The sequence below is a fragment of the Prinia subflava genome, chromosome 1 (genome assembly GCF_021018805.1).
Source record: "Prinia subflava isolate CZ2003 ecotype Zambia chromosome 1, Cam_Psub_1.2, whole genome shotgun sequence".
NCBI lineage: Eukaryota > Metazoa > Chordata > Aves > Passeriformes > Cisticolidae > Prinia > Prinia subflava.
In genome coordinates this window covers 122,650,153-122,677,890 of record NC_086247.1, presented here as the reverse complement: position 1 = coordinate 122,677,890, position 27,738 = coordinate 122,650,153, and the positions used below count along the sequence as shown (strand labels likewise).

The following is a 27,738-nucleotide window of genomic DNA, read 5'->3' as shown; positions in this document are numbered from 1 at the left end:
GAATTTGAATGGAATTAATTAAATTTAAAGATACAAGTAAGTAGAAAAATTTCTACTTACAATTCAAGAACAGTACTCAATTTTAGGTTATTAATCTTATATTTTAGGTCTTCATGTTGAAATTTTTGTAGATCTTGTTCCAGATTTATGCCAAAGATTAATTGCAAAACGGCAGCATAAGTAATTTTCAGTTACATATTAATATATTTTGTTTCCTATCCTCATCATAAATACCATATTCAACATATGCAACTCATGAAATTACACAGCCAGTAAATTTTCCTGTGGCAAAGTGTATTAAAAGTCTTTCAGTATACCTTTCTTTTACAGGCAAATTAATAAGACTTTTTACTACTAGATTGTCAAATAGTGCCACAAGGACTAAAGCCACTGTAGGAAAGAAGACATTATTTCAATAGGTCTTATTTGCCATTTTGCTAAATACTAAGATTATATGAACATTGTGTTACAATTCAAACAACATTATGTTTACCATTCATCTGCTTTAAGAAGGGCAATTCTCAGCTGAGAGATCTTGACTGCCACCACGATTGTGTCAGATTCAATGGGAACTGGTGGTGTTCATCATCGTCCTGGGGTAAGATTTGAAGAGGACAAAACACAAACCACTGCATTTCTCTATAGACTCTGCAACCTGGGTTTTGGCTGGGTTTTGAACAAGATCCCACATAATTTAAGGCAGGAAGATATCTCAATTACCTTTAAAAAATAGGTTCTAAACAAACAACCAAGCAAAAAGGCCACAGGAGACTCAGTTGCTGAAAGGAGTCTGACGCCCAGTTCCTGCTTAAGCACCTCCTGAAATGGATCAGCATATTTCTAGTGTAGAATTTCCTGGCGTAAAATAATCACCTTCTAGAGGTGTTAAATTAGTCTGTACAAGTCTATAGCTGCACTTTCCTTAGCGCATACAGAAACATCAAGTTCTAAAGACCAGACAGCTGTACAGTTAACACAGTTACTTATCACCTATCTATCCATAGGTGGAGACATAGATCTTCCAGGGATCACTACGACTTTGGTGCTGTAAATAAGTTTTTGTAAGGCAGGGGTAACACATACCTTCAATAAAGCCTCATCTTCTCCTCTGCTGCTCTTTTCCCTGTAGTAATGACAGATCAGGTAAAATGGGTAGAATTGATCAACTCCCTGCTTCTTCACAGAATTCACTGCACAGGCTGATAAGGAAAGTGCTGGTGCTCAGACATGTCTATCACCGTCCATGTCCCGTTTCCCATCCACTCTGAGAATTTTCTAGAAAAGGAAAAGGTAATAGATTTTTATGATATCCCTTTCATATCCTCTTCATCTTCCCAAGCCATTCTACGGTTTTCCCAGCCTTAATTCACTCTCCTACCCGTTTTCTGCTGACCCACCCAGTCAGGGGTTCACAGCTCACCTTGATATCAGCAAATTATTTTTCCAGCAGGATGATATTTACTTCAGTATTGGAAGCAAATGCTTTAATAATAAATTAAGCAGTAAGAGTAAAGTTAAAGATGCATGCTGAAGACAGAAAAGTTTAGATGCCTAAACTGAAGCTAATGCACGTGGGATGTTAATCAGTGATATGACCTCTAAGAGCGTGCGGGACAGTTGGAAAGAGCTGTCGTTCTCTCCTGCTACAGCCTGAAAGAAGCCAGCTCATTCTTTTGCGTTCAGAGCTTGATAATGACTGTGAGGCTGCAGAAAAAGCAAAGAGTTTGGGATTCAGTGAGGAAACCAATAGTTTATATTTCCTCAATTTTACAGTCAAATGTAGACTCTTTGATCTAGGCTACTAGAAGACAGTAACTCTTTGAAGAATACATTAGAAATTTATAAAGTATCTCAGAGATTTGATGTCAAATAACAGATAGCATTTATGCAGCAACTTTAAAACAAATCATCTCGTTTTCTTACAAGCTTCCTACAGAAATTAACCCCATTGCTACTAAATTTTTAAAGTATGTTTGAGTAGATTGTGTACCTCCTTGCACATCTATCTTTTCACATGTTAGTCAAATGAAATATTTAGGATAAATATTTATCACATAGTAAATACTAACAAAAAAAGGCCCAAGTAACCTTTTAGTTTTATGTATCTTGTTTATTATCCTCATCATAAATATTAGACTTAACCTTTTAGCTTCATATATAATTGTGCTGTGCTAGGATAGCACAGACATGAGTCTTATTGAAATCATCATCTTTATCATTAATTTTAGACAAGATCGCTCTATTAGGATGAAAATAGTGATGGCAACTGTTAAAAAGAAAACTGTTAAAAGACAAATCACTATTTCTCTAACTTGAAGAAATGGAAGGATTTTTGCATTTTGAAAGGTTAAAAATTGAGATAAAACCTAGTGAAATTTATGCAGAGGTGTCTGTGGTGGACTGTCAGGTATAACACAACATGAAAACTGAGGCATTTATTTCTTCTAATCATTTTAGAATAAAATTGTTGCAATGTTTATGCTGCTAACACACATGAAAAATACAGAAAATGACAAGATTGCTTCTGCAGAAGCAGCAAATATTTTCAGTAATGTTATCCATCATCTTTCATGTATACATCACCTATTTGTGAACATAGTTTTCCAGGTTGTACCCATGTTAAAATATACATTTATGAAGACCAAATGTTTTGTGTTTTGCCATGAGCTCCTTAGCTCCTTTTTCATCTGAGACAATGTTGTTGCAAAATTTGATTGGGAAGGAGTTGTTTTCATCTGTGGCCTCATAGTGCCTGTGACTATGGAAATTCCAGAGTTTCTGATACTCTATGCTACCAAATGGTTAAAGAAGAATTATGTGTTGTTTACCTATCTTCAATATGTTTTTTTCATCTGCCTGGAATTTGCTGCAGAAGACACCTGTTTTATTTCTCTGAAATAGATGGGAATCTTAAGAAACATCCTTCCAAGGGGATGCTGTCCTGGTTTTAGGTACTTAAAGTGGCAGGTTTAGGTTTTCTTTCACAGAAACACAGAATCACATAATGGGAAAGGTTTGGAAGGGTCATCCTAGAGCACATTGCACAGAACTGCATCCAGACAGCTCTTGAATATCTCTAGTGAGGGAGACTCCACAAGACCTCTGGGCAATCTGCTCCAGTGCTCAGTCACTGCACAGTAAAGAATGTTTCCCTCATGTTCAGGTGGAATTTCCTGTGCAGCAGTTTCTGCCCACTGCCTCCTGTCCTATTGCTCAGCACCCCTGAGAACAGCCTGGCTACAGCTTCTTGGCACCCTCCCCTCAGATACTGACAGACATTCCTGAGGTTCCCTTTCAGTCATCTCTGCTTGAGGCTGAACAGGCCTAGCTCCCTCAGCCTTTCCTTGTAGCAGAGATGCTCCAGTCCCTTAATGATCCTTGTAGCCCTCTGCCAGACCAGCTCCAGGAACTCCATGTGTCTCTTGTGCTGAGGAGCCCAGAACTGGATACATTACTACAGATGCAGCCTCACGAGGGTTGAGAGCAGGAGCAGGATCATCTCTCTCAACCTGCTGGAAGTCCTCTTCCTGATGCCCTCCAGGTTTCCTTTGGCCTTCTAGGCCACAAGGGCACACTGCTCTCCTTACAGTGAGAACAAATACAGAGCTGTGGCTAAGGAAAGGCTGGATAGATCACCTTGCTGGAGGAAAGCTCGACAGCCCAAGGGCAGGCTGTGGTTACTAAGAGTTCTGTGATGCATTTGCATCAGTAGGAGTTTTACAGGGCTACATCACTGTGTGCCTCATCCTCTCCTGACCACTTCCTCGTCTTTCAGCTTCTGCCACCTCTGTCTCCTCACTCAAGACTACAATTACAACAAATGGCTATGACTTCTGATGCTGCTTTGCATTTGCCCTGTCCAGTATAGACAGGTTATTAAAGGAAGCTACAAGAAAGCTGCACACGCCTACTGAATCTGAACAGGTTCTTCCTTATGCAGCAAATCAGAGTCAAACACAACATCCAGGCTGCGATCAGAACTAGTTTAAGCCTAGACTACTTTGGAAGGTATGTTCTACCTTGAATAAAGCAGGGAAACACTAACAAAAGTAGGAATTATTCTAAGTAAAAAGTCTTTATATTTGCCTTATGCAAAGAGTACAATCTGAAACTAAACACAGTTCAAGCTGGTGGTTTTTTAACATGGTTAGATAAACCTCTCTGTGATTAGATGTTGCTTTTATAGCCACTGAAGAAGTAACTGAAAGTGTTTTTGATATTCTGTGGAAATATCTGCCACATAAAATTAAAACACAATGTTTCCAGAAAACATTGGTAAGTTGGCTTTGCTATCTGTCATTAGAGAATAATCTTTTGTGTTTTTGCAATCTGATATACTTGTAACTTTCTTCTTCATGATAATTGTCCTTTTTTCCACCTGAGTAAGCTAGCAGAAGGATCTCAGGCTTGAGCTTATCATTCTCTCTTCATTCACTCTTCCTTTCAACCAGGGACACAGAAAAATAGCTCTTGTTAAATGCCAAAGTATTGGATCCTGTCTTTTCAGTGCTGAAAAGAAAAACCACTGACTTTTTCTTTTAAAAAGCCACACTTGTCATTCTTCCTGTTCAAGCATAATCATAGATATTTAAGGTGTCTGACAGCCACAAGTGACATTGCTTACAGTCTCTTGAAACATGCATTTCTTGGCTTTAATATCTTTTCAAATAACTGTTACTTGTTACTTCCATTTAAAAGAGAAAACTGCTCATCTTTCAACAGTATTTCATTAATGCAAAATAATCTTTTTGGATCTGGATGAGATATCTGTTTATAAACCTAGCTCCTTCTTGTGCCTTCTGTGCAGTTGGCTGGGAAGCTAGCTGGAAGGGGCCAAGGGGCTGACCAGAGCAGGTCACCCTTCCACAGCCCATTGTGCAGGGGCCCAGACAGAGAGATGAGACTCAAATGATCAGCTGTTCTAAACTGGCGCTTTGTTTCATTTATTTTCTACTTCAGTTGGAATGGACCTACAAAGATCATCCAGTCCAACTGCCTGACCACTTCAGCGCTGACCAACACTTAGAGTATATCATCAATGGCATTGTTCAAAGGTGCCCTAAACTCTGACAGGGATGGGTGATCCACCATGATCTACCACCTCCCCAGGAGGGGAGAATAGAATAGAATAGAATAGAATAGAATAGAATAGAATAGAATAGAATAGAATAGAATAGAATAGAATAGAATAGAATAGAATAGAATAGAATAGAATAGAATAGAATAGAATAGAATAGAATAGAATAGAATAGAATAGAATAGAATAGAATAGAATAGAATAGAGTTTGCACTGGAAGGGACCTAAAGGATTATCTAATTCCAACCATCCTGCCATAGGCAGGGACACCTTTCACCAGACCAGATTGCTAAGAGCCCTATCCAACCTGGCCTTAAACACTTCCAAAGATGGGGCCTCCTTAATTATTCTGGGCAACATGTTCCTGTGTCTCATCACCTTACAGGAAAGAATTTTTTTCTCCTCTCTAATCTAAGCTTACTCTCTTTCAGTTTGAATCCATTCCCCCTTGTCCTGTCACTACAAGTTTTTGTAAATAGTCCCTCTCCATCTCTCTTGTCTGTTCCCTTCAGGTACTAGGAGTCAGTAATGAAGCAGAACTTTGGCTCTTCTTCAGCTTGTTTTCATGTCTTCACTGATGAATACCTGAAATTTATCACTGCCTTAAGTTATGAACACCTTATCAAGCAGTGATGACTGGCTAGTTTGGGAGGAGATGAAGGAGCTGCAGTTTCTAGCATAGGGGTTGGAAGGAACAAGCCATGTCATTCCATTGGAATGGAAGCTAAAGACACTGAAAATATCTTTGCTTTCTTGCATTTTCAGTTTCCCAGTTGCTCTGAACACCAGCTATGTAATTAGCTCAGTATTATCCAGGGATACAACCTGGTAGGTCCTCACTGTGCTTTAAACCCTATCCTCAGTAGGTAGTGAGAGTGCTGGGAGAAGACTTGCTTAGTCTTCAAAACTTTGTTAGACTGCTGTGAAGAGCTGATGCTGTCTGTTAGTGTGTTCATTAACAGAATCTCAGAGAGCTAAAAATCACTTGTGGTAGGAAATGTGGGACAGCCTCATTAAAAAAAAAAAAAGAGAGAGAGAGAGAAAGAAAGTAAAAATTCTTCATTAGAGTATCTGCAGCTAAATCATTTCAGAATAAAGCTGATCAAACAATTTCTAAAATTTCTTATTGGCTAATTCAGTAGCATAGTAAATTATTAAATGCCATATCAACACAATGCCTTCATGATCATTTAATCATCGTTGTTATTCCACTGGGAGTCACTCAGAGGCTACAGTCTCTCTAGGGGTTCCCCTCTCTGTCTTCACAATAATTGACCTAGCAAAAAAGCACCTTTGCTTTTTCACTAAGTGAACTTGAAGTTACATTAAGCAGGGTGGTCTGATGGCACCACTCCTCACCACAGAAAAAGGAAAAACACTCCCTGTGTTTCCCTCCTCTGTGTCCCCTAGCACCTGCTCCCACCATGCAGGTAGCAGCGGGCACCTCGTTGTGACCTGTTCAGCTCAGTAACACAGCACACAAGCACAGGAAAAGAGAGCATTCTCTGTGAGCAGGGAGCATCTTGAGCAGTGAGCTCAGCTGGCTTGGGGAGGGGGCTGATGAATATTACAGCAAGCAGAGGAGGAGAAAGGACTCTGTGGGAGCCAACAGCGCTTGCAACGAGGCCCTGTGAGCACAAGAGGAGCAAAACCTCCCCTTCTCAAGGGACAGTGAAATGTTAGAAAAGGGGATTATGGAAATACATCCCGGAAAATTTTACCCTCTGTTTCTTTTTCAAATGTGTCAATGTTTACTTGAGTGAGTCTTATCAGGAATACTGCTCTGGGAAAGGAAAAAGATGAAATGCAGTGGAAACAGATTGTTATTTGTAAAATCAGTGGAACATTATTAACTTGGACAATATAAGAATAAAAAACTCACTGCGTAATTCCAACGTGTTTTTCCTTTTTAATATAGATTGCTGCTTTCTGACAATTTTCATGTATTTAATAATTTTCTTGTTTCAAGATTACCCAGCAATATCTGTCTTTAATTCTAGCATTTAAAACTAGTTTCCAGTCATTAAATCAAATACTCTGAACATCCTGAAGAGAATAATTTATTATTATAACACATATAAATAGCCCATATATATACACTATGGAAGAAGATATTGTGAACAGAAAATACATTATTCATGGAACTGACAAAATAACAACACTTGAATACTTCTTTTTCTATATACAATGCATTGTATAAAATCAGTTTTATTAATAATGTCATAATAAATTTTTTTAAAAATTAAAAGTTGAATACTATGTAATGAAAATATAAAATGTTTATTGAGTGAAACTACATTCTGGAAAGTAAGTCTAATCAGACTAAGTCATCCACAGACCTAAAGTCCAGTTCTGTTACCAATGATACTTAAAACTCCCAGAGCAAGGCAGGTCACAATAAAGTATATTCTGTCTATGCCACCTGTTGAGAATTCACCTTTTTTTCTTCCTTTAGTCTGATCTCCTATATCAAGCATAGTAGATTAGAGGTTCTACCAAGAATTTCTTTCATGTCAGGGCAAATTCCTTTGGAAAATGTTCATTCCTCATTTTATGCATTTCAATTTAAAATTTGCTTTCTTAGCCATAAAAATTGCATGCAGGTCCACTAAAATATCCCAACCAAACTGACTTCATATAAAATAGAGGTACAAAATTTAGGCCCATGACTATACTCATAAATTATCTTAACCACTGAGAAGTATTTTATCATCAATACACCAAACTAAGCCCATAACACAAATATAGCATCTTATTTCTTCACATTTAAGACATAACCTTAAAATTGATTATTTTATAATTTTTCCATGCTATACATTCTGAATAAGTGCACAGGCTGTCAACACGCTGGCTTTCTCAGTAACAAGATCTTGTTCTAGAGCTATGTTAAGTTAATCTATGGAGTACCTCCTTTATTTTTCTAGCAGAATGATTATTCTCTACTGACTTCATTCCCTTAGGGCTTCAGTATAACCCAGTGTTCCTTAATTTAGGCTTGTTGTTCATATCGTGGATTTTTTTTTCTCAAAACATTACAGCTTTCATTTTTCTTACCCATAAAAGCCATCATGTACATCAGCAGCTATTTTATATCCTTTTTGCCCTCCTGTGATCTACATTCAAAACTTTCCTTAGAAGAAAATCTTTCTTCCCACTCAATGAAGTACTCTAAACCCAGCTTTAAATGGCTCTTTATTGCAATCTTAGTGAGACAGCAAAGTCCAGTAGTAAGGAAGATCCTCTTGGATTTGGCAGATGTAAGTTCAGTGATCTACTAAAGCTTTTCTTAATACTCTAGGTAAGTCATCTAGTGGGATCCATGATCTTAAATAACCTTTTTGAATAAAGACTTAAGCATCTCTGGGCTTTGATAGCCCAGCTGTTGTGCCAGAAATAAAACTCCCTGTTTTTACCTGAGTGTTGTAAACATAAGAATGTAAAAATTAGAGGGCTCTTACACAGCCTGAAATAAACATCTAGTGATAAGATCCTCTTAATGAACCTTGAAGGGATCTCATAGATTACAGACTCAAGCAATTTTTCAGAATGTCTGTGTACTGGAATGTATTCAATTTTTACAAACAACAGGAAGATCATTATTAAATTCCAGTGCAAAATAGGAACTGCACAAAAAAAGTGCTACATAAAAATACACTCTTGCATTATTAATTAAGAAATAGAAGTAATAATTAAATTAAGTAGAAAAATGAATACTACTACAATCAGTGCAAGTTGTACTGTTAAATTATTAAATACCACAAATAGCTCAAGCTTTCCTTAGTGTTCCAATTAAGTTTCAACTGCATATTACTCTATTATCAGTGGTATACCTGCAGCAAAAGCAGGCTTGAAGAGCATTACCTTCCAGTTTTTGCCTTCATTCGTAATTGTAGCAACACTGTTAACCAGAGTTTATAGAACCTTATTGATTAGCATTTTCACTGTTATTGGTTGGAAGACAGACTGTTCATCCTCGGGGGATGGTTCCACAGCTCTAGGCAGCTGACTCAACACCCCTCCACAGCTGAGACACACACTATTCCCTGCCCTTCCCACTCTTCCTTTCTGCCCCAGCACTGACCACTCCCTCCTGATGCTTCCACCATGCCAGCTCCACAGCTAATGAGGTCTTTTTGGGAACCACTTTTAGTCAGCAGCGGGTCATGTCAATTCACAACAAAGCCTGTTATAACTGCAGCAAGGAAGGATGGATGCTTGAGGAGACAGGAACACGTGGGTCAGGAAGAAAGGGAGCAAGGGCATGGGGAGCAAGGCTTTCTTGGCCACTGAGATCATTTACAGTCACTGCTGACTCTCGTCTTTAATGTGTTCCTTCACTAATAGTAAATATAGGCTAAAAAGGTCTGTAGACAGGGCAGGTTCGTTCACTCTAGAGTGATATCAGTGCTTCTTTTCTGGAGGGCATTGGGTATCTGCTGAAGTCACATCCCAGGCACATTCTTCAGAATTTTGGGTCTTCTGATGAAATTAGAAGATCAGACACTTGTGCTAACACCAACAGGTTCTCCCCAGACTATGGCACAGACACACAGCTATTGGCATCCTCTCCTCAGAAGCCAAATAGCAGATTTGGCAAAAATTAATTTGTGACTGGGAGATACTGGGCTGGTCAAGAACCTTGGAGTTCTTTTGAAAACAAGTAAAAAAATGCTTACAATAAAAAATAAAATAAAATAAAATAAAATAAAATAAAATAAAATAAAATAAAATAAAATAAAATAAAATAAAATAAAATAAACCAATAACAATGACAATGACAATGACAATGACAATGACAATGACAATGACAATAATAATAATGACATACTTTAGACCTGAAATTCTTTAAGAATAAGAAATGTCCAGCCAAAGAGCTTCTCCAAATTATATAGTACAGTGAGACCTGTAAACCCAGTGAAATGGTAGCGTTTGATCACTCATTTCAGCTTTTGGCTCAAGAGAAATGGCTAGGAGCAAGGCCAAAGAGGATACTAGACCAACATGTCTCACATGCCACAGTAGCTCTCCAGAGAGTGTTACTGTATTGCACCAGTTAAAGCAGTATTAACCTGTCTTTGTAAATATCTGCACTGGCAACATGATAGATAGGGGATCCAATTTCACAAATGCTTTGAGAATGGTAACTGTTTCATCCTTCCTGCTTATTTTTAGCCTCATCCACATATTCTATGAAACTTTAATTATATGCGTTAAAATTGCTATGAAGCCACCACTTGTCTTGATGCTCCTCGTATCCTGTGACTCATGCTGAATCCTTGCGAGGCATTCCTCTTTCTGGGCTTGTTTGTTCACCAGGTATAACATAAGCTAACTCTGCCCCATGTGTCCTCAGTTCAGACTAATTTCTCCTGTTTGCATTCCCTACTTAGGTTTTGCCTCCTAGTACATCAGTCAACTTTCCCTGTACACAGGTTGAAGCTGAAAACCAGTGTGGATAATTGTGGAGTCTGGGCTTGAAACCCGAGCTGAAGTAACAGCTATAAGGTGTTTGTGTGGGTCATGCTGCCAGCAAAGGCAGCTCAGGAGTCCAAACAGCATGCCTCTCTTTCCAGCTATGATACAAGCACGGTTTCACAGCATGGCAGAGCCTCCTACAAAGGAGAGAAAGAGGAAGAGGCCCCATGAAAGCAAAGAGAATAGGTGTAGAGGTGTTCTGCTAACCCCACAGAGAAGGAATGGTGTCACATCTCTTGTAGCTGGTCTCCACTGCTGCTGAAAGGAACAATTCTAGTCTGTGCCTGGCCACATCTTCTCACCTTCCCTTTGTGTTGGGGCTGTGCTGCCTCATCACTACAGGCAGCTGAAACAGCTCATTTGAGAAAATATCTTTTGTCTGACTGTTTTTTCCACTTGGGTTAGGTGAGTTTCTCTGAGCTGCTGCATGGTCACCCTGGTACAACCACAAGGAAATCAATGGTGATGCACACCTGGGCAAGAGTCACTCTTTTTGGAGGACTACCTTCCCAAATCGGCTAAAGGCAGTTGTGAAGCCACACAGCTGCATATAAACACAGCACAAATAAGTACATTGCTTTGAATCAGAGTATTAAACTAAATACCAAACCCAGAAGACTTTAATTAGTTAGTGTAACACTGCATTTGCTAATGACTAGTGCTGCAATGACCAGTGAGGTCAGTATAGACCCCCATGATTTGAAAGATCATGGCTTTTTTCTGAGACGAGCATTGTCAAGAACAAGCAAACTGAGAGAAAGCACAGATGCTAAATGTTTCTGAAGTCTTTCTGTAACTAAAAGAGATTACAAAATCTGTCAAAACAAGAATAATTTCTAAAATAAAGTAGAAACTAAAGAATCCACAATATGTCCTGTGTTACAGAGTAGCAGAAGGGATCAAACTGGCATAAGCCCCAGCGTGCCAGTTTTCTGCTTCTAGAGCTGCTACCTGCTTTGCTGTGCCAGCTATCTCAGCTTTACAGAGACGGCAGAAACTTTGTGCAAAGTATTGACTGATCACCTGGAACAGAAGGTGTCAGGTTGACTTTGGTTATCCCGGTTGTTCCCCTTCTCACTCTCTGCTTGAACCAGGAAAAAACAGCTAGTGTCAGCATAGGGAACTCTACTTAGAATAAAATTTGTTGCCAAACTGACAAAATAGTTTTGCTGCTCATAGCCAATATTTCACTTGCACCTCTGTGTGGTTTGAGTAGCCACTGCCTGGCTGCTTTCTGCCTCTTCCTCTCCTTTCTGATTGAATGCATACATTCCCAAAGAGGGAGACTTAATGGTACCCAGAGGGTTCAGCATGCCATTCATGCTCCTTAGTCATCTCAGCTAAGCACCAGAGCAGAGCTTACTCTAGAGCCGTGAGGTGCTTAGCTGAGATGACCAAAGAGCATGAATCCTACTCTAGAGCTTACTCTAGAGCTGTGAGGTGCCCTTGTGAAGCTTCAGCACAGGTGTCACTTCAATGAGAATATCTTCCATTTTTTAATATGTGAAATATACACATTAAACCAGAAAGCTTCTCTTTCTTTCTCTCTCTCTCTCTCTCTCTCATGTTTTAATTATTATTTTTTTAAGGTAGGTAAAGAGAGAAACAATTTCCATATTTTATGTTGACTTGTAGTAATTGGTTTGGCAAGTTTAATGTTTCATTGTAAGGAAAAAAAAAAGAAGAAAAAAAGAAAAGAAAAGAAAAGAAAAGAAGAAAAAAAGAAAAGAAAAGAAAAGAAAAGAAAAGAAAAGAAAAGAAAAGAAAAGAAAAGAAAAGAAAAGAAAAGAAAAGAAAAGAAAAGAAAAGAAAAGAAAAGAAAAGAAAAGAAAAGAAAAGAAAAGAAAAGAAAAGAAAAGAAAAGAGAAGAGAAGAGAAGAGAAGAGAAGAGAAGAGAAGAGAAGAGAAGAGAAGAGAAGAGAAGAGAAGAGAAGAGAAGAGAAGAGAAGAGAAGAGAAAAGAAAAGAAAAGAAAAGAAAAGAAAAGAAAAGAAAAGAAAAGAAAAGAAAAGAAAAGAAAAGAAAAGAAAAGAAAAGAAAAGAAAAGAAAAGAAAAGAAAAGAAAAGAAAAGAAAAGAAAAGAAAAGAAAAGAAAAGAAAAGAAAAGAAAAGAAAAGAAAAGAAAAAACAAAAACCAAACCTCAAAAGATATCTGTCACTATCTAGCAACTGAATTTAGCAACACTCATACATTTGTCATTGCCAGTATGTATTTCATCAGGAAACCACAAGATTAATTAGATTTCCTGTGCAGCTTAGAGAGCAACAGAAGGCATCTAGCCAGTGCAGAGCTGTTATCCACTGTTACAAGAGACATAACTCTGACATTAAAACTCTTTAGTTGTTCTTCATCTGAAGACTAACATGAATGGGCTGCATGTCAGATTGGTTCTGTCCACCTCTGTGAGCTGCTTATTTCAACGTACAATAAATTTGCTGCCTAGGAAAGCTGACTTCATGCCAGGCAACTGTGTCTGCACTCTAAAATATAAATTTAAATATGCAGCTATAAATTAAGGTGTTCTTCTAAGGCAGATGGAGAGCTGTTCATGGCATATTCTCCTGCTAAGAAGAAAAACCTGAACTCTGCAATTTCTTAGCAACAACTTCTTTGAGCACCATGTAATTCCAAGGAGTATCCAAAAGCAACTTCCTTTTTTTTTCCTCACATAATAACTTGAACTTGATGAAAAGAGAATAATTTTGTTATGATTTAGAATGTGGCTTTTAACTCTTTGGAAGTGAGTCTTGGCAATCTACATGAAGCTCTTTACAAAAAAGAAATCACTTATATTTCCATCATAATTTAACTCAAAAACAAGGTAAAAAGGAAACCACTAAAAAAACTAGAAAAGTATGACCAATGTAAAATAGCACATTTTCTTTACTGTTTTTCTGATATTTTTTCCTTATAAGAGAAGAAGGAACAAAGTCCAGTTATCACCTCCCATAACCCATAGCATCAAATATCTGTATTTCCAAGACCAACAGCAAATGGGTGCTCTCCTCCAGAGAGGTTTAACTTTCATTAGCAAAAATCATTTACAATTGAAAGGTTACAGCTATTTGGTGGAAGAGGCGAGTTGGGTTTTTTGTTGGTTTTTTTCTTATTATTATCTGGAGTGCCATCTGTGGCAGAAGAGCTATTCGGTTGTGTGATAAAGCTCACCTCACACCCACAAAGATGCTCAGAGACAGTGAAAGGATGGGGAACCCAAATTATACTCTCTTGGGCTACCCTCAGACCCATCACAGAAGCTGTCAGACCAGAGGACCTATCTCCACGAGTCCAGAGGAGTACAGGGAAGGCAGAGTAGCAGGCAGGAACCTAGAATCATACAATCAAAGAATCATTTACATTTTAAAAGACCTGTAAAACCATTGAGGCCAACTGTGTAATCCACCACTGAGAAGTCTACCACTAAACTATGTCCTTAAGTGTCATATCTACATGTCTTTTAAATACCTCCACAGGTGGTGATCCACCATTTCCTTGGGCAGCCTGTTTACAGGCTTGGCAACCCTTTCAGCAAAGAAATTTTGTTTCATATTCAATCTAAACCTTCCCTGGTGCAACTTGAAGCTTTTTTATCATGTCCTATCCCAGGTTAGCTGGGAAAAGAGGCTGAACTCCACTCCGGAGTGGAGTTCATATCCTTTTCTCCAGGATAAACAACCCCAGCTCCCTCATAGGACATGCACACCAGACCTTTCTCCAGCTCTGTTGACCTTCTCTGGACAGGCTCCAGCACCTCACTGTCTTTCTTGTAGTGAGGGGCCCAAAACTGAACACAGGATTTGAGGTGTGACCTCACCAGTGCTCCAAGGGGACAATCCATGCCCTGGTCCTACAGACCACAGCACAGCCTCAACCAAGGATTACCAAGAAACAAACACTTGATTCAGGCCCCTCCCTGGACTGTCCCAGAGGGACCCAGTGTCCAGTTGGAAAAGCCATCATGACAAGGTGCTGCAAGCAAGCAGCTTTCTAGATCCCCTTTCAGACTTAGCCAAGGTGCTGCCTAGGGGTGGGATACATCACTCAATACAGGAGAAAAGAATTTTCAAGTTGTACAGGATTTACTACATATTTAGGGGAGGATACAGAGGCAGGAAAAGGAGGAAGTTTAGGTGATTTGGGAAGGAAGAAGAGTGGGAAAATTGATGGGTGAGGGTAAAAAAATGGACAGTTGTGTGAAAATACAGTGTGTTTCAATATTTCTATATCTTACTACATATATTCTTTTTTTGCTCACTTTTTAATTCTTTTTGCCACTGACTTATTTCAAAGAAGAATTTTGGCAGCCAGTAATTTACTACAATGTAGTTTGGATAGAGAAAATGAATAAGTATCTAACTAGCTGCTTCTAATTAACTTCATTAATATTTAGAAGGAAAAGTGTCTTAAAAATGCAATGTATTCTAATAAAGTAGTTATACAATTTTCCTTCTGAAAAGTTATTTTACTTTGTTTTCTGCCTTGCAAATTTTGTCTTTAAAAGTGTTTTCCTAATTTTCCCCCTTTTGAAGCAAGGGTCAAATACTGAGAACAGAGACAGAATATTTATCTTCACACAGTATCTAAATATTTACCTCAGATATTTTCTGTGAAGTGGTCCTAAAATTATGACACTGCATTGGCATCATTGTTTTCAAGAATTCTTGAACAACAGGTAGTCTGAGTAGAGCAGAACAAAATATCATCTTCAGAAAGCAAAAATCAGCAGTCGACATTATTTCAACATCAAGAACAATACTTTAATAAATTATTAAATTGACACTTTTAAAGCGCCTAGAGGGCGCTTTAAAAAGTGCCTGGAGGGTCAATGAAAAAGAAACAGGCACGAAAGATTTGTTGCAAGAAAAATTTGATAAACTGCTGTGTTTTCTTTCTTTAACAGATTATCTGGCTCGTAGCAAAAAAGGCAGCAGAAGAGACGTGTACTGACTTACAGGAATCTTTGGGCACAATCTTACTTGACATTCTCATTAACAGGGTACAGAAACATTTTGTTCTGGGCTAACTTGCTGCACACAATAGCCGTGTAATTGCTTACAGAAAAGAGTCCTAGAGTAACTTATATTTTGTTTTCAAATAAAAAGGATATATAATATAGAATTCTGCTAGGGTCTGGCCAAAATCAGATCCAATGCAAAATTTCCACTTATGACTTTGTTGATGGAATGGCGAGCCCACCCCAAAAAAAGCCAAACAAAAGGGGTGCAAGGGAGCTGAAGGATTAGAATTCAAAATTACTTTGATAAATGGGAGAAATGGTCTGTAATCAATAATATGAAACTCAGTAAGTACAAGGACCAAGCACTATATTGAGGCTAGAAAAAAAAATCAAATGCGTAAATACAAAATTGAGAATAGCAACAGCACTGTAGAAAGATACCTGGCTGTTACAATAAATAACATATTGAATAGAATCAATGATACCATGCTGATGAAACAACAGAAAAACTCATCCTGGGACATTCTAATAGATATGACTGAGGCAGAATTAGTAATTGTTTTCCTTAACTCACCTTTCAGAAGCCCCAGTTTGGAGTAGTTTAATACAACAGTACAGAAAGAAGAGTACTTTAAAAAATTGTTTGAAATATGGAAAATGATTGAAAATAGGAGAGGTAATATTTGCTCTAAAAAATAAAGCCTGATGGCTGGTGTGGAGGTGATATCTTAACCTTCCAATATGTAGAAAATTATGAAAAGCAGGGATTCCACTTCATGATTGTGTTTCAAGACACTGAAGGCATGACAGAACCTTGCTGGCTTTAATTGCAGCTGGAAAGGTCTAGGATAAAACAGGAAAACCTTCTGACTCTAAGGATAGCTACAGACAGAAATAGGTCTCCAAAAGCTGAGGTATAAATTCCACCATTCAACTTTCTAAGAAGAAGTTAGAAAAATACTGATCAGAGTTTCTCCATCCCTTTGAGGAAGAGGCAAAGAGTTGATCCCGATGGATTTTCATTCACTGCTACTTTTGTTACAGTATCAAAGAAACAGAAAGTTGTAACTTAAATTTGCTATATTTTTTAGTATTAAATATTTTCATGACAGTTTCTGACAGTGACTTGCCTTTCAGAAATTCATGCCCTGGTGATCTGTCCCTTTTAAACAGCAACATCTGCACAGTTTAGATCTCTTGCTGACTTTATTCCATTCTCTCAAGACAGCTTAATGCATCTTTTGATGCCTGCAGGTCTTTGATTCCAGAAATTTATCTTCTTTTGGATTTATTTCTGACCACTTGAGTTTTACATTTCCTCACAGAACCTCTCTGACACATTAATCAGCTACAGAATTCAGATGACACTGCTCTTGACACTTCCCCCTGGCTTCATGGGGGCTGCTTTTAACTCTTTATAGGCTTATTTATTACTCAAATAAACTACCCAATACAGTATGTTTGTTCTTTTAATCACTACACTATGGTGTAGTTAAATATTTACCAGGTTGATTTTAAGGATTTTATTTTCTAAAACACTTTGCCTTTGAGTTCATGGTTTTATGCCTGTGGACACCCATTCTACAATTAAGATCACTACACTAATCTTCACTATCTTGCAGTTACTGTGACAGAGAGAGTCAGCTGTAATTACTTCTTAAATCAGATCTCATTTGTTACTTAGGACTAAATCTCTTGTGCACCAGCAAAATCACCTACTGCTTAAACCAGTCCTTTTTTGGTATTTGCTACTCTTAGCTGCATCCTTCAGTGGTATTTGAGCTATTAATCCTGGGTGCTTGAAATTATCTATGTCTACAAGTTTACTTCTATCTGGATGCTTGTTAGTGCACTTTTTTGCAAGGGGTTTTTCTTCTACAATAAAATGCGCTGAGACTTGGAGCCAAAAATTGAGTCTATGGCTCATGTTCTCAGTTCCGTCTCCTCAGAAGTTTTATGAAAGCAAACCTGTATCCTATTGAAGAGTCAAGATTAGAAAGTACATTTGAAACTGTGGAATGTGCTGTTTCATCTGTTTTCTTTTCAATTAGAGTTCAAGAAGGAAAAAATCTACCTCCCATTCCCCCCTCCTTCCGCTGTACCTGTAGACTTGAATTTCCAGGTACATTTATTGATTTTCTCAAACAAGAACCAACATTGTAATTGACATGTCCCTCATGAAGTTTTTGTCTACATTTATTAGTACAAGATCTGTGCAGAACTGGATCACTGGTGCCATGTACAAAATTTGGATTACAAATTGCAAAAAACACAGAGCAGAGGGTATCCTATTTAGGCCTATAAGTGTTACAGGCATGTTAACTAGCATCCTGGTTGAACTTCATCCCACTTTCCCATCCTCTGGTACTTTGTAAACTGCCAGCACAGTTTCACTGTGAGAAATAGGTGAGAGAGGTCATGAGCTCATGAGTTGGACTCAATGATCCTGATGGGTCCCATCCACCTCAGAATAATCTGTCAACTGTCTTTGAACAGTTTAAGTTGAATAACTTTTAACAACTCATATAAAATGCCCTGGACCTATCACCACACCTGCCATCACAGTGTCTCCATTTCTGGAAGATGAACTGAGCAAAAAACATGTATGTGGGCAGGGCAGTAGTGCTTTCAGTAGCAGCCCAGATGCAGGCAGACTTCCTGAGCCAGAAGCGTTTCCTGCTCACAATGGGCCACATAAAATGAGACTGCAAAGTTGGTTACATCAGACACGACTTTCTGTGTAGTCGTACATTGTCAATGATGACAAAGATAGGATCATTTTGAGCACTGCATCTGGCTCTATGAGAAGAGATCTGCAAATGCAGATGGGGCAGCTCAGCAGCAAGAAGAGATTTCTAGAATGGGGAGTACAATATTAATGATAATAACTTCAGCCCTTTTTGTGATGAGAAGACTAGTGTGTAAACATGTTGTTGAGCAAGTAGAGGAAATAACTAGTCATGCAAAGACCCAAAGCACAGTTCTCCTATCCCAATGCCCTGGCAGCATTTTGGGACTGGAAAATCAACAGCAAAAAAGATTATTTAGGAAATTAAAACAATCGTTTTGATAGGAAGTGGTAGTAGACTTGGGTACATCCTCAGCTGCGTCAGGGTCACTGATGGGGAAAAAATTCTCTCTGCTATCCTGGCAGCTGCTGAGACGGAGTTAACTTTTTTTCCTAGTAGCTGGTAGAGTATTGTGAGGTTTGCATTTAATAATATACTAATGTTTTAGGTGCTGCTGAGAAATAATTACTCTAAATCAAGGAGTTTCCAGTTTCCCAAGCTTTGCTAGTGAACAGGTACACAAGAAGCCAGAAAGGAGCCCAGCCAGGACAGCTGACCCAAATTAGACAAAGGGATATTCCATACCACAGAATACCATGTCCAGTACATAAATTGGGTGCAGCGGACAGGAGACAATTGCTGCTCAGGGTTGGACTGAATGTTGGTCAACAGGTGGTGTGCAACTGTATTGAGCATCATTTGTTTTTCTTGGGTTTTATTTTTATTTCTCCCTCTCTCTTTGCTGCCAACCTTTTCGTTATGACTATTATTATTAATTATTTATTTTATGTTTGATGTTTATTAAACTATTCTTGTGTAAACCTGTAATTTTCTCCTCCCCATTCCATCGGGGCCAGGGGGCAATGAGAGAGTAGCTGTGTGTTACTTAGTTGCTGTCTGGAATTAAACCAAGACATCCAGGAGTTCAGATCTCTGTGAGGTAGATCAAAAGGAAGGAGTCACTGTGTTGCAAGCTTTTGTAACTAACCATGGAAGACAAGGCTAGGGTTAGGTGATACATGGAGGTGGGAGGTGTCTGGGTGTCCCACAGCTCCTCCTGGCCATGCTGACACAAGAATATTGTGACCCCTCAAGCTCCCAGCACACCGAAACCAACAGATTGACCCATCACAGCCACTGAGGATTGTGCCTGCACCCTGGCAGCCAAGCTCATGAGCTCATCCATTGGCAATCTTCACTAAGACTTTTTCAGTTACTGATTTAATTACTTTCGAGTGGTTGCTGGCTGTGTGTACTCTACCACCTCAAAGAAAAACCCTTGATTTTCTGTCAGACTTCATTCTACTCATATCTTTGCTACTTTTTTTACTTTTTTCATATTTAAGAGTATCCATCTCCTAATCAGAAGGAATTACATCTTAAGGTTTTTACTTCCCTAGTTAATCTAGCCCTGATGATGGTAGGGTATGTCACATACTTAGCCAACAGGGGCTCTCCGGCTTGGGAGAAAGGATAAGGCAAGATGGCAAGATGTCTGCAGCGATTTACACCTGACAGAAGCTTGGGACAGAAGAAGAGAAGCCAAAAATATTTCATACTAATGACAAGTGGAATCAAATAATTCCCTGAGTTTAAACATACTTCAGGCAAGACTTGATTTTAGTTTTCGAACTTGTGATAGATTGGGCCTAGAAAAGTGTACAGAAGAGAATTGCCACTCCCTTAAGATATGCAGATCAGCTCTGTGCTGGATTACATGGTTCTGGGTGCTGGAAAAACACATTTTTGACCTAGTAGGGGAAGCTCATCAGTGAATTTCCTGAAGTCAATTTCCACACTGTGTCCTTGGATATGCTGAAGTCCTGGATTTCACTTTTCTTTCCTAATCTAGAAGTTTACTTTCACAATGTGTGATACAATGTCATCCAATAGTATCAGAGCTGACACAGTAGCAGGGTGCAGAGTGCATAGGCCCTGTCTAGAGCCACACAAATCCTCTTCAGAATAAGTGTTTGATCCAGTGCCTGAGACATACCTGCTTTCTGATAGTAACTGCAATACAGTAATGACATGAGAAAATCCTTGGAGAACATTAGGTGAGTGAGAAACAGGTACAATGGAATGCAGTACAAGGAAGGGGAGCTTTGTGTTTCAGGCCTGGAGAAGTTGGGCCATGGCAATCAGAACTGAAGCATTCATTTTTACCACTGGTCTTCCTGAAGGCAGGATTCTTAATCCAGTCCTGTGCTGTCTGAGGTTCCCAGGCGGATGCATTTGCAAAGAGAGGATACTGCAGAAGAAATCATTGCTCGAATTCCCATTGTCAATAGATGTTTTCCACAGAATCCAAGTAGGTCAAATACCTCTTGCTTGGTTCACTTGGGATCATGTGGAACAATGCCGAAGGGCCTTGCTTGCCAAGTACACAATTTCCACTGTGGCACTGGTCCAGGCTCTGTCTGATCAGTAATGCCAGGCCATCACCAAATTCTTCAAAGTTCCTGTTGATAGAGTTGAGACTGTTTACAACAAAACCACCAGAAGTACAGGAGTAAATATGCACCCCAACCTGTATATATTTCATGAGAAACATTTGAGTTCCACGGCAAAACAGCACCAAGAGCACAAAGGGAGCATGGAAGAACTGGCAAAAGAGCTTTTGGGCTGGCAAATAAGCTTCATTCAGAAATATGATTACTGATATTTGATTTTACTCAATCCTGGCAGACAAAAATTACTCCTTCCTATGTTTATATAAATATTCTCACCATCATCTCCAGCTTCAATCAAAGAGTGTGGTCTTACAGTAGTTCAGCACCTTGTGTCTAAGGGATGCAGAATTTTTAATCTAATACCAGCTACCCTACAACTACACTTACAGTTTTGAGAAGCCACCATGTCATTACTGCCTCTGCTGTTTGCAGCTGCCAGCCTCTCATCTCTCTCTGTCCAAATGCAACCTATGTAAGTGCTGGCAGAGAGTAGAGAAGGGAACCAATGAAACTGGAGCACGCAGACAGCTGTCTTTCCCTCCCCCTTCACGCCCCCTCTTTTTTTTTTTCCCCTTTGTAAAGATACTTGGATGTTGTTCTGTTCAGCATTACAAGCCCCACTGTGGTCTAGAGAGTCACGCCTAAAAAGGTTTAAAAATATCAGTCAATGTGTTAGGTGAAAAAATCAATGAACGGTAAAGACAGCTTAAAGAGCAAGTCAGAAATAACAAAGAGGAGAGTTTGGGAGCTTAAAAAAGGGAAGAAAAAAGAAAGAAGAAGAAAGAATGTAACATACAGGTGAGGATTTGGGGTGAGAGAATACTTTTGAGGTGGAGAAATGGGTGGCTATTAGAACAAGGAAAGTAGCAAAAAATAATGGGAAAAGCAGGACCCAGGGAATTAAATTCACACAGTAAAAAGTTGGAGAAAATAAAGAAAATGAAAAGGTTAGGAAAACAGAAACAAAACATAGAAGAACTGACAAACGAGAGACAGAAAACTGCACATACTGATAGAGAGAGAGGAGAATTAAAATATCAAAAACAAGGAGCTAAGCTCTTTGTACTTAAAATATATACACACTGTGAGAGACACAATACAATAGAGACTCAGCATTAAGTGGAATTTCTTAGTTTGGGCTGTTGTGCAAACCAACCACCCTCATGTGATACTATGCCTGAGCTACATCTTGCCAGGAACCTCACATTTCAGTGGGTCTCTGCTCACCCACACATTTCCATGCTATGCTCTTTTTCTAGGTGACAACACACTTGTAAAGTTCTGAGCCTGAAAGAAAGCAGAGATGAAAGCTTTTTTGTCTTTTTTTTTTTTTCCTGTTTCTGATATTTTACTTTCATAGGGCCCCATTAGCAGCTGGGACTCCTGTGCCAACAGACATACATCCTGAGGCCTAATCTTTCTTTCATATAAGTCAACAGGTGACTAGTGCTGACTTCAGTCAAAGCCTACAGAGAACAACCAATATCAGGGTGCAAAGGAAGGTACTGGTTCATGTGGAAACAATGCTGAAAGGGGCAGACTCAGAAAGCTTAAGCTGGCAGAAAGAATTTGAGCAAGAGTGACATTTAGAATTTGGGAAAGAGTAGGTGGTATAGGAATAACTATGGATGGTAAAAATAAAATGGAATGAAAATCATGGTGCCCCTATGAAACCACCTACACCACCACCATCTTTTTTCTGTTGCTTCAATCACTTGCTGAGTTGAGAGAGATTTTACTCTTTGCACCCTAGAGCAAATTTTTCAAAAGCACTGTACCTACAGCCTTCGATGGGAACCTAGTAAAGTTTAAAATCCTCCAAGGACTTAAAACCTCTGTTTCTAACAAAAAAAAAAAAGGAAAAAAAAAAAAAAAAAAAAAAAAAAAAAAAAAAAAAAAAAAAAAAAAGAGTGACCTTGATAGCACATTTGCCTGTTCTTCATATCCCCTCCTTCAGGAGGGGCCCCATACTCTGCTGCCCAGATCTGAGTGTACAAGTGTAGAAGACAGCTGTGATGCTCTGAACAGCCTGACCATACACTCCCACACACTGTCCAGGGCCTGGAGCTCTCATGGAGTTCAGCCCTGACCCTATGGAGAAGGTGGCCTAGTCTCCTGCTCATCTGATGACACTGGGTCACCAGCAGGTTCTGTCAGTACCTCAGACCTGCTTGGATGTGAGGGATGGTGCTCTGAACCAGGAGGGCACTGCCCTGCCTTGGCAGTGGACTCTCTAAGGGGGAAGCCCTACCCTTGCTGCTCCCTAGCACTGACTAGGAAGCACTGGGATTTGGCTGAGCTGTAAACTGTGAGCTACCACTGCTTGCTTGTCTGAACACAAATAATTCAGCATTTGTAGGGTCATGACCCCTTCCCAACTGTTGCTGTGAAACAACAACAAAAAAAAACCAACCAAAAAAACCCCAAAAAACAACAACAAACCACCACCACAACAACAAAAAATTGCCATGTAGATGGACCAGGAATTCAAGCAGTTTTGAGGAATTTATAGATTCTTCAAATTTACAGATAAAGAAGGAAGCATTAATTATATTCTTTAAAAGCACAATAGTGGGGTGCCCTTAAAATTCCAGTTCACAACAACTGGGCTGGACAGTTTGAGGAACCAAGAAATGAAAATACATTTACACCATAGAAAACACAGAAGAAGCAATCTTAACTATGTTACATGTGATATCTTTCCTGTGTACCTTTCTTTGGTTTGTTGCTGGGAAATGGGCCAATTTCAGGAATGTAGTTTTTAATTTTCACTACTACAGTGGGTAAACTGATAGCATTTCAAAAGTATGGAGCAATGCTCTGGGGATAAAACCACACCACATAAGACACACAAGAAAATTTCTTGACACACAAGCAAGTTGTCTCTTTAGAAAACAGAAACCTTCAGAACTACAGAATTGTGATGGAGTTCAGAAAATTACTCTGTCTAGCCCTGTACTGAATCAAATCAAATACTCTCAGACCAGTCTGGCACATGCATATCGTAACTTATCAAAAACTTCCTGTGAAGTAAGATACTTTGGCCCAACAGTTGGTCTGTTCTGGTGTCTCCCCATTACAATACAACAGAACAGTTTAGACATTCAGAGCATGGATGTGTTATGTTCCTAGTAGGGACAAACACATTCATTCACTGCTATGACAATGTAAGACTTGAGTTGAATTCCATGATCTATTCTGTACTGTCATTCTCTACTTGTGACCTGTGTTTTCTGTCTGTACAATGTCTGGAAACAGCCTGTACCATGTTTGTCTATCACTTTCTTAGTCTACAATGGTATTTCTACATTTCCTCTGTTCTAGAGGGTTTGTTGGAGGCCTGGAGTAGAGATTGAGGGGAGGGTAGTGTCTTGGGTTGAAAACGTAACCAAATGTAATCAAATGTAACCAAAAATGTGTATTCTATTTTCATCTGTTGAAACCAGTTGGGATATATTGTTCTTTATCTCTTGTAACATCTAGGGCAGTTGCCTTCTGTTAATGGGACAGCTGATAACACCAGATAAGGCAGTGCCTTCTTATCTCTTCCTGCACCCATCCTCCTCCGAGGGACATCCCCTGTGAATGGGCCATTTAAGGCCTCTCACATGACTGACAACATCACCTCATTCCATTGGAGCTGCTCCACTCAGTGGGAGGAGCCAAAGCCTTTCCACCAGGATAAAACCAGCAATCCCAAACACCAAGGGAGTCTGTTTCCACTGGATTCCCAGAGGACAACTGGACCCTCTCTTGAGGATCATCTCTACTTCAATGGAGCCACATCTGTCACTCTAGGAGGACTTACTTTGGGCTGCTTCCAACACTCTGACCAACAGGGTGTCAGGTTTGTATTCTGATTCTGTCAGTGGTCCTTTGTACTATTGCATTTATCTTATTTTATTTGTATTTTATTCTTATCCTTCTTGTTGTTTGTTCTTTCTATATTAAATTGTATTTCTGACTTGCAGTCTCACTGGTTTTGCTTTCAAACCAGCACAGGTGGCCTCTTCCCTTTGAAGGATGGAACTGTTGAACAGCTGGTAAAGAACTGCTTTGGCACGTTCATCTTTGACTTATCATAGAATCATAGAATGGCCCGCACAGAGAGTGAACTTAGAGATCATCTAGTTCCAATCCTTCTGCCTTGTAAGGCTTATTCCACTAGACCAGGTTGCTCAGAACTCCATCCAGCCAATCCTTAAACACTTCCAAGGGTGGAGTACCCACAACTGTTCTGGGCAACCTGTTCCAGTATCTCATCCCCTTCACAGTAAAGAATTTTTTCCTAGTATCTAATCAAAACCTCCTCTCAGACTGAAGCCATTCCCCTGTTGTCCTACCACTACAAATAGTTCTTGCAATTAGTCTCTCTCCATCTTTCTTGCAGGCTCCCTTCAGGTACTGGAAGGCTGCAAAAAGGTTAACATTTAAGCCTTCTCTTTTCCAGGATTAAAAAAAAAAAAAATACAACAAATGAAACAAACAAACAAACAAAATCCAAAAAAACCAAAACCAAACAAACAAACAAACAAACAAACCAAAAAACCAAAACCCAACAACAAAAAACAAACAAAAAAACCCACAACACCAAAAAACAAACAAACAAAACACAAAAAACCAAACAACAAACAAACAAACAAACAAAACCCACAAAAAAAAAAAAAAAAAAAAAAAAAAAAAAAAACACAAAAAAACCCCACCAAATCGCTCAGCTTTCCCTTGTAGGAGAGGTGCTCCATCCCACTAATGATCATGGAGGCTCGTGATTTTGCACTTGACAAACCACTTAAACCACTTGAACACGTAGTATAGAAAAACTGACAAAATTTGCACACGTGCACCAATTTTTTTCCAAATCTGCGTAAGGCTGACAGGCTTTGCCATGGAGGCCGTCATTGTAGATCTACCCTATCTTACACCACACAGCTGCCACGACCAGCTTCGGCTTGCCCAGCTATCGCTCCAAACCAATCAGGCTGAGAGGGGCCGAAGCCGCAGGGAACAGCGGCACAAGCATCGGGGAGAAACAACAGCACCATGGTAATTCATCTGGTTTTAATGCAACAAGAACCAGCCTAGCCTAGCCCAGCACAGCGTGCCGGGGAATGACGCCTACTTCGGGAATCTACAAGAGGCTGAGCACTGACCCCTCAGCGCTGACCCGCCCCGAACCGCGCCGGAGGCACCTGCCGGGCACGGCCGCCGCGCATGCGCGCTCCTCCCCACGGCCAGCCCAGAACTACATATCCCGGCGTGCCGCGAGAGCCCGCCGCTGCGGCCCAGCCAGTGGGGCGGGAGGAAGCAGCTCCCGCCTCCCCGCAGCAGGTGTGGACGCAATGCCCGAGCCGCCCTTCCCCCGCCCGCAGGCAGAGGGCTGGCGCGGGAGGCTGTTACAAAGGAGTACAGAGGCGGCCGAGCGGATAGGCCGTGGCTGCCGTATGGAAGCGGCAGGGGTGTCTCCTCCCCGCCCCCTGGACAGCCGGGGAAGCGGGCGCGGGGCCGCACCTCAGGGGAAGCGGCGGCTCGGGAGCTTCCCGCGCGCTGTCAGTTACGAGCGCGCCAGGCGGGCGGGCGCCACCGGGTTGGCCGGCGGCCGCGCGCGGCCCCGCCCGCCCCGTCGCCGGATTCGCTGGCGACCGGGGCGCGCGCGCCGTCCATCATGGGCCCGAGCCGCGGCGGGACCCGGGGCTGAGGGCTCGGCCGGTCCCCGCCCCGCCCCGGCCGAGGCTCCGCCCCCGCCCGCCCCTCCGCCCGGCGCTGTCAAGCGAGCGGCGCGAGCGCGGAAGCCCGGGCCGCCCGCAGGCCCCCGCCCCCGCGGAGCGCGCGCCTCGGCGACCACGCCCCTCCCGCGCGGCGCGGACGGGCAGAGGACCGGGAGGAGGAGGAGGAGGAGGAAGAGGAGGCCGAGGGCTCTGGGCCGCGGCCCGCCCCCGGCCCGCCCCCTGTGCCTGCGGCGTGGGGAGCCAGGCTGAGGCGGAGCGGGGCGACAGAGGGGCCGGCGGCTGGGCTCGGTTTCCTGCTCAGTGGGCGTCGTTGGGGTCCCGGCGGGCCCCGCCCCCGCGCCGCCCACCCCGGCCCCCGGCTGTCACTCAAGGCGGCGGGCTGAGGCCGGCGGCGGCGGCGGGCGGAGAGAGAGGCAGCTACGCCACAGCCCAGCGGCGGCCATTCGTGGAAAAATAGGCCGTCCCGCTCCTCCCAGCTCCGGCTGCGACCGGCCTTCTCCCCGCTACCCCCACCCCACCCTCCGCCTCCTCCTCCTCCTTCTCCTCCCCCCTAGAGCGGCGCCTCAGCGGGGCATTAATGCGGGATGAGCGGTATGTAACCCCCTCCCTCTCTCCCTCCTGTGCACACCCCTCCCTCCCTCCGCTCCTCCCTCCACCCTTCATCCCCCCTCTATCCCGCCCTCCCGGGTTCCCCCTTTTCTTCCCTCTGTTCTCCCCCTTCTTACCCCACTCTTCTCTCGCTGCCCCTCCGCCCATCCGTGCTGCTTCCTTATGCCCCCTTTCTTCTCTTCCTCTCCTGCCTGCCCCTCCGGCTTGCCTCCTCCGTACCTCCCTCCTCCATTCCCCCTTTCTTCGCTAACCCTCCCTCCTGTGCACATCCTTCCCTCCTTCATTCCTCTTTTCCTCCCTCTTTCCCTCCCATGCACAACCCTCCTCCTGCCCCCTAAAGCATCGGCGGCCACTCAGTGGCCGTCGATGCTTTAGGGGGCAGGAGGAGGAGGAGGGTTGTGGGTGGTTTTTTCCTGCTGTCTCTGGGAGAGGAAACCAAACCTCCCCTTTCTGGGTGTTAACTCTCCAGCCCCCATGGGTTGGGTTTCAAACCACGTTTCTTAGGACTCGTTCTTTTGTAATAATGATGTACTGTTGTTTTTATGAAGAGGCAAAAGCGACAAGCTGGGAACCGAAAAGAATATGCTTGTAGGTTTTGTTATTGTATAAATGAAGGTGAATAATTAACCTGTTACACTTGATATTTTTGCAG

The 27,738-nt window shown here is 41.2% G+C and overlaps 1 protein-coding gene and 1 long non-coding RNA gene across 2 annotated transcripts in view; one reads left to right on the top strand and one right to left on the bottom strand.

Moving 5' to 3' along the window:
- Positions 1–14,249: 14,249 nt before the first annotated feature.
- On the bottom strand, positions 14,250–27,724 carry LOC134557770 (uncharacterized). Its single transcript, XR_010082180.1, has 3 exons — positions 27,203–27,724; positions 20,295–20,760; positions 14,250–15,229 (listed from the first exon to the last, which is right to left on the bottom strand). It is a non-coding gene; the product is annotated as an uncharacterized LOC134557770 (long non-coding RNA).
- SP4 (Sp4 transcription factor) overlaps positions 26,630–27,738 on the top strand; it is a 31,876-nt gene continuing 30,767 nt past the window's right edge. The window contains exon 1 of the mRNA XM_063411010.1: positions 26,630–27,068. Within this exon, the coding sequence (XP_063267080.1) occupies positions 27,062–27,068 (7 nt within the window). The 5' untranslated portion in view covers positions 26,630–27,061. The remainder of the gene's footprint in view (positions 27,069–27,738) is intronic.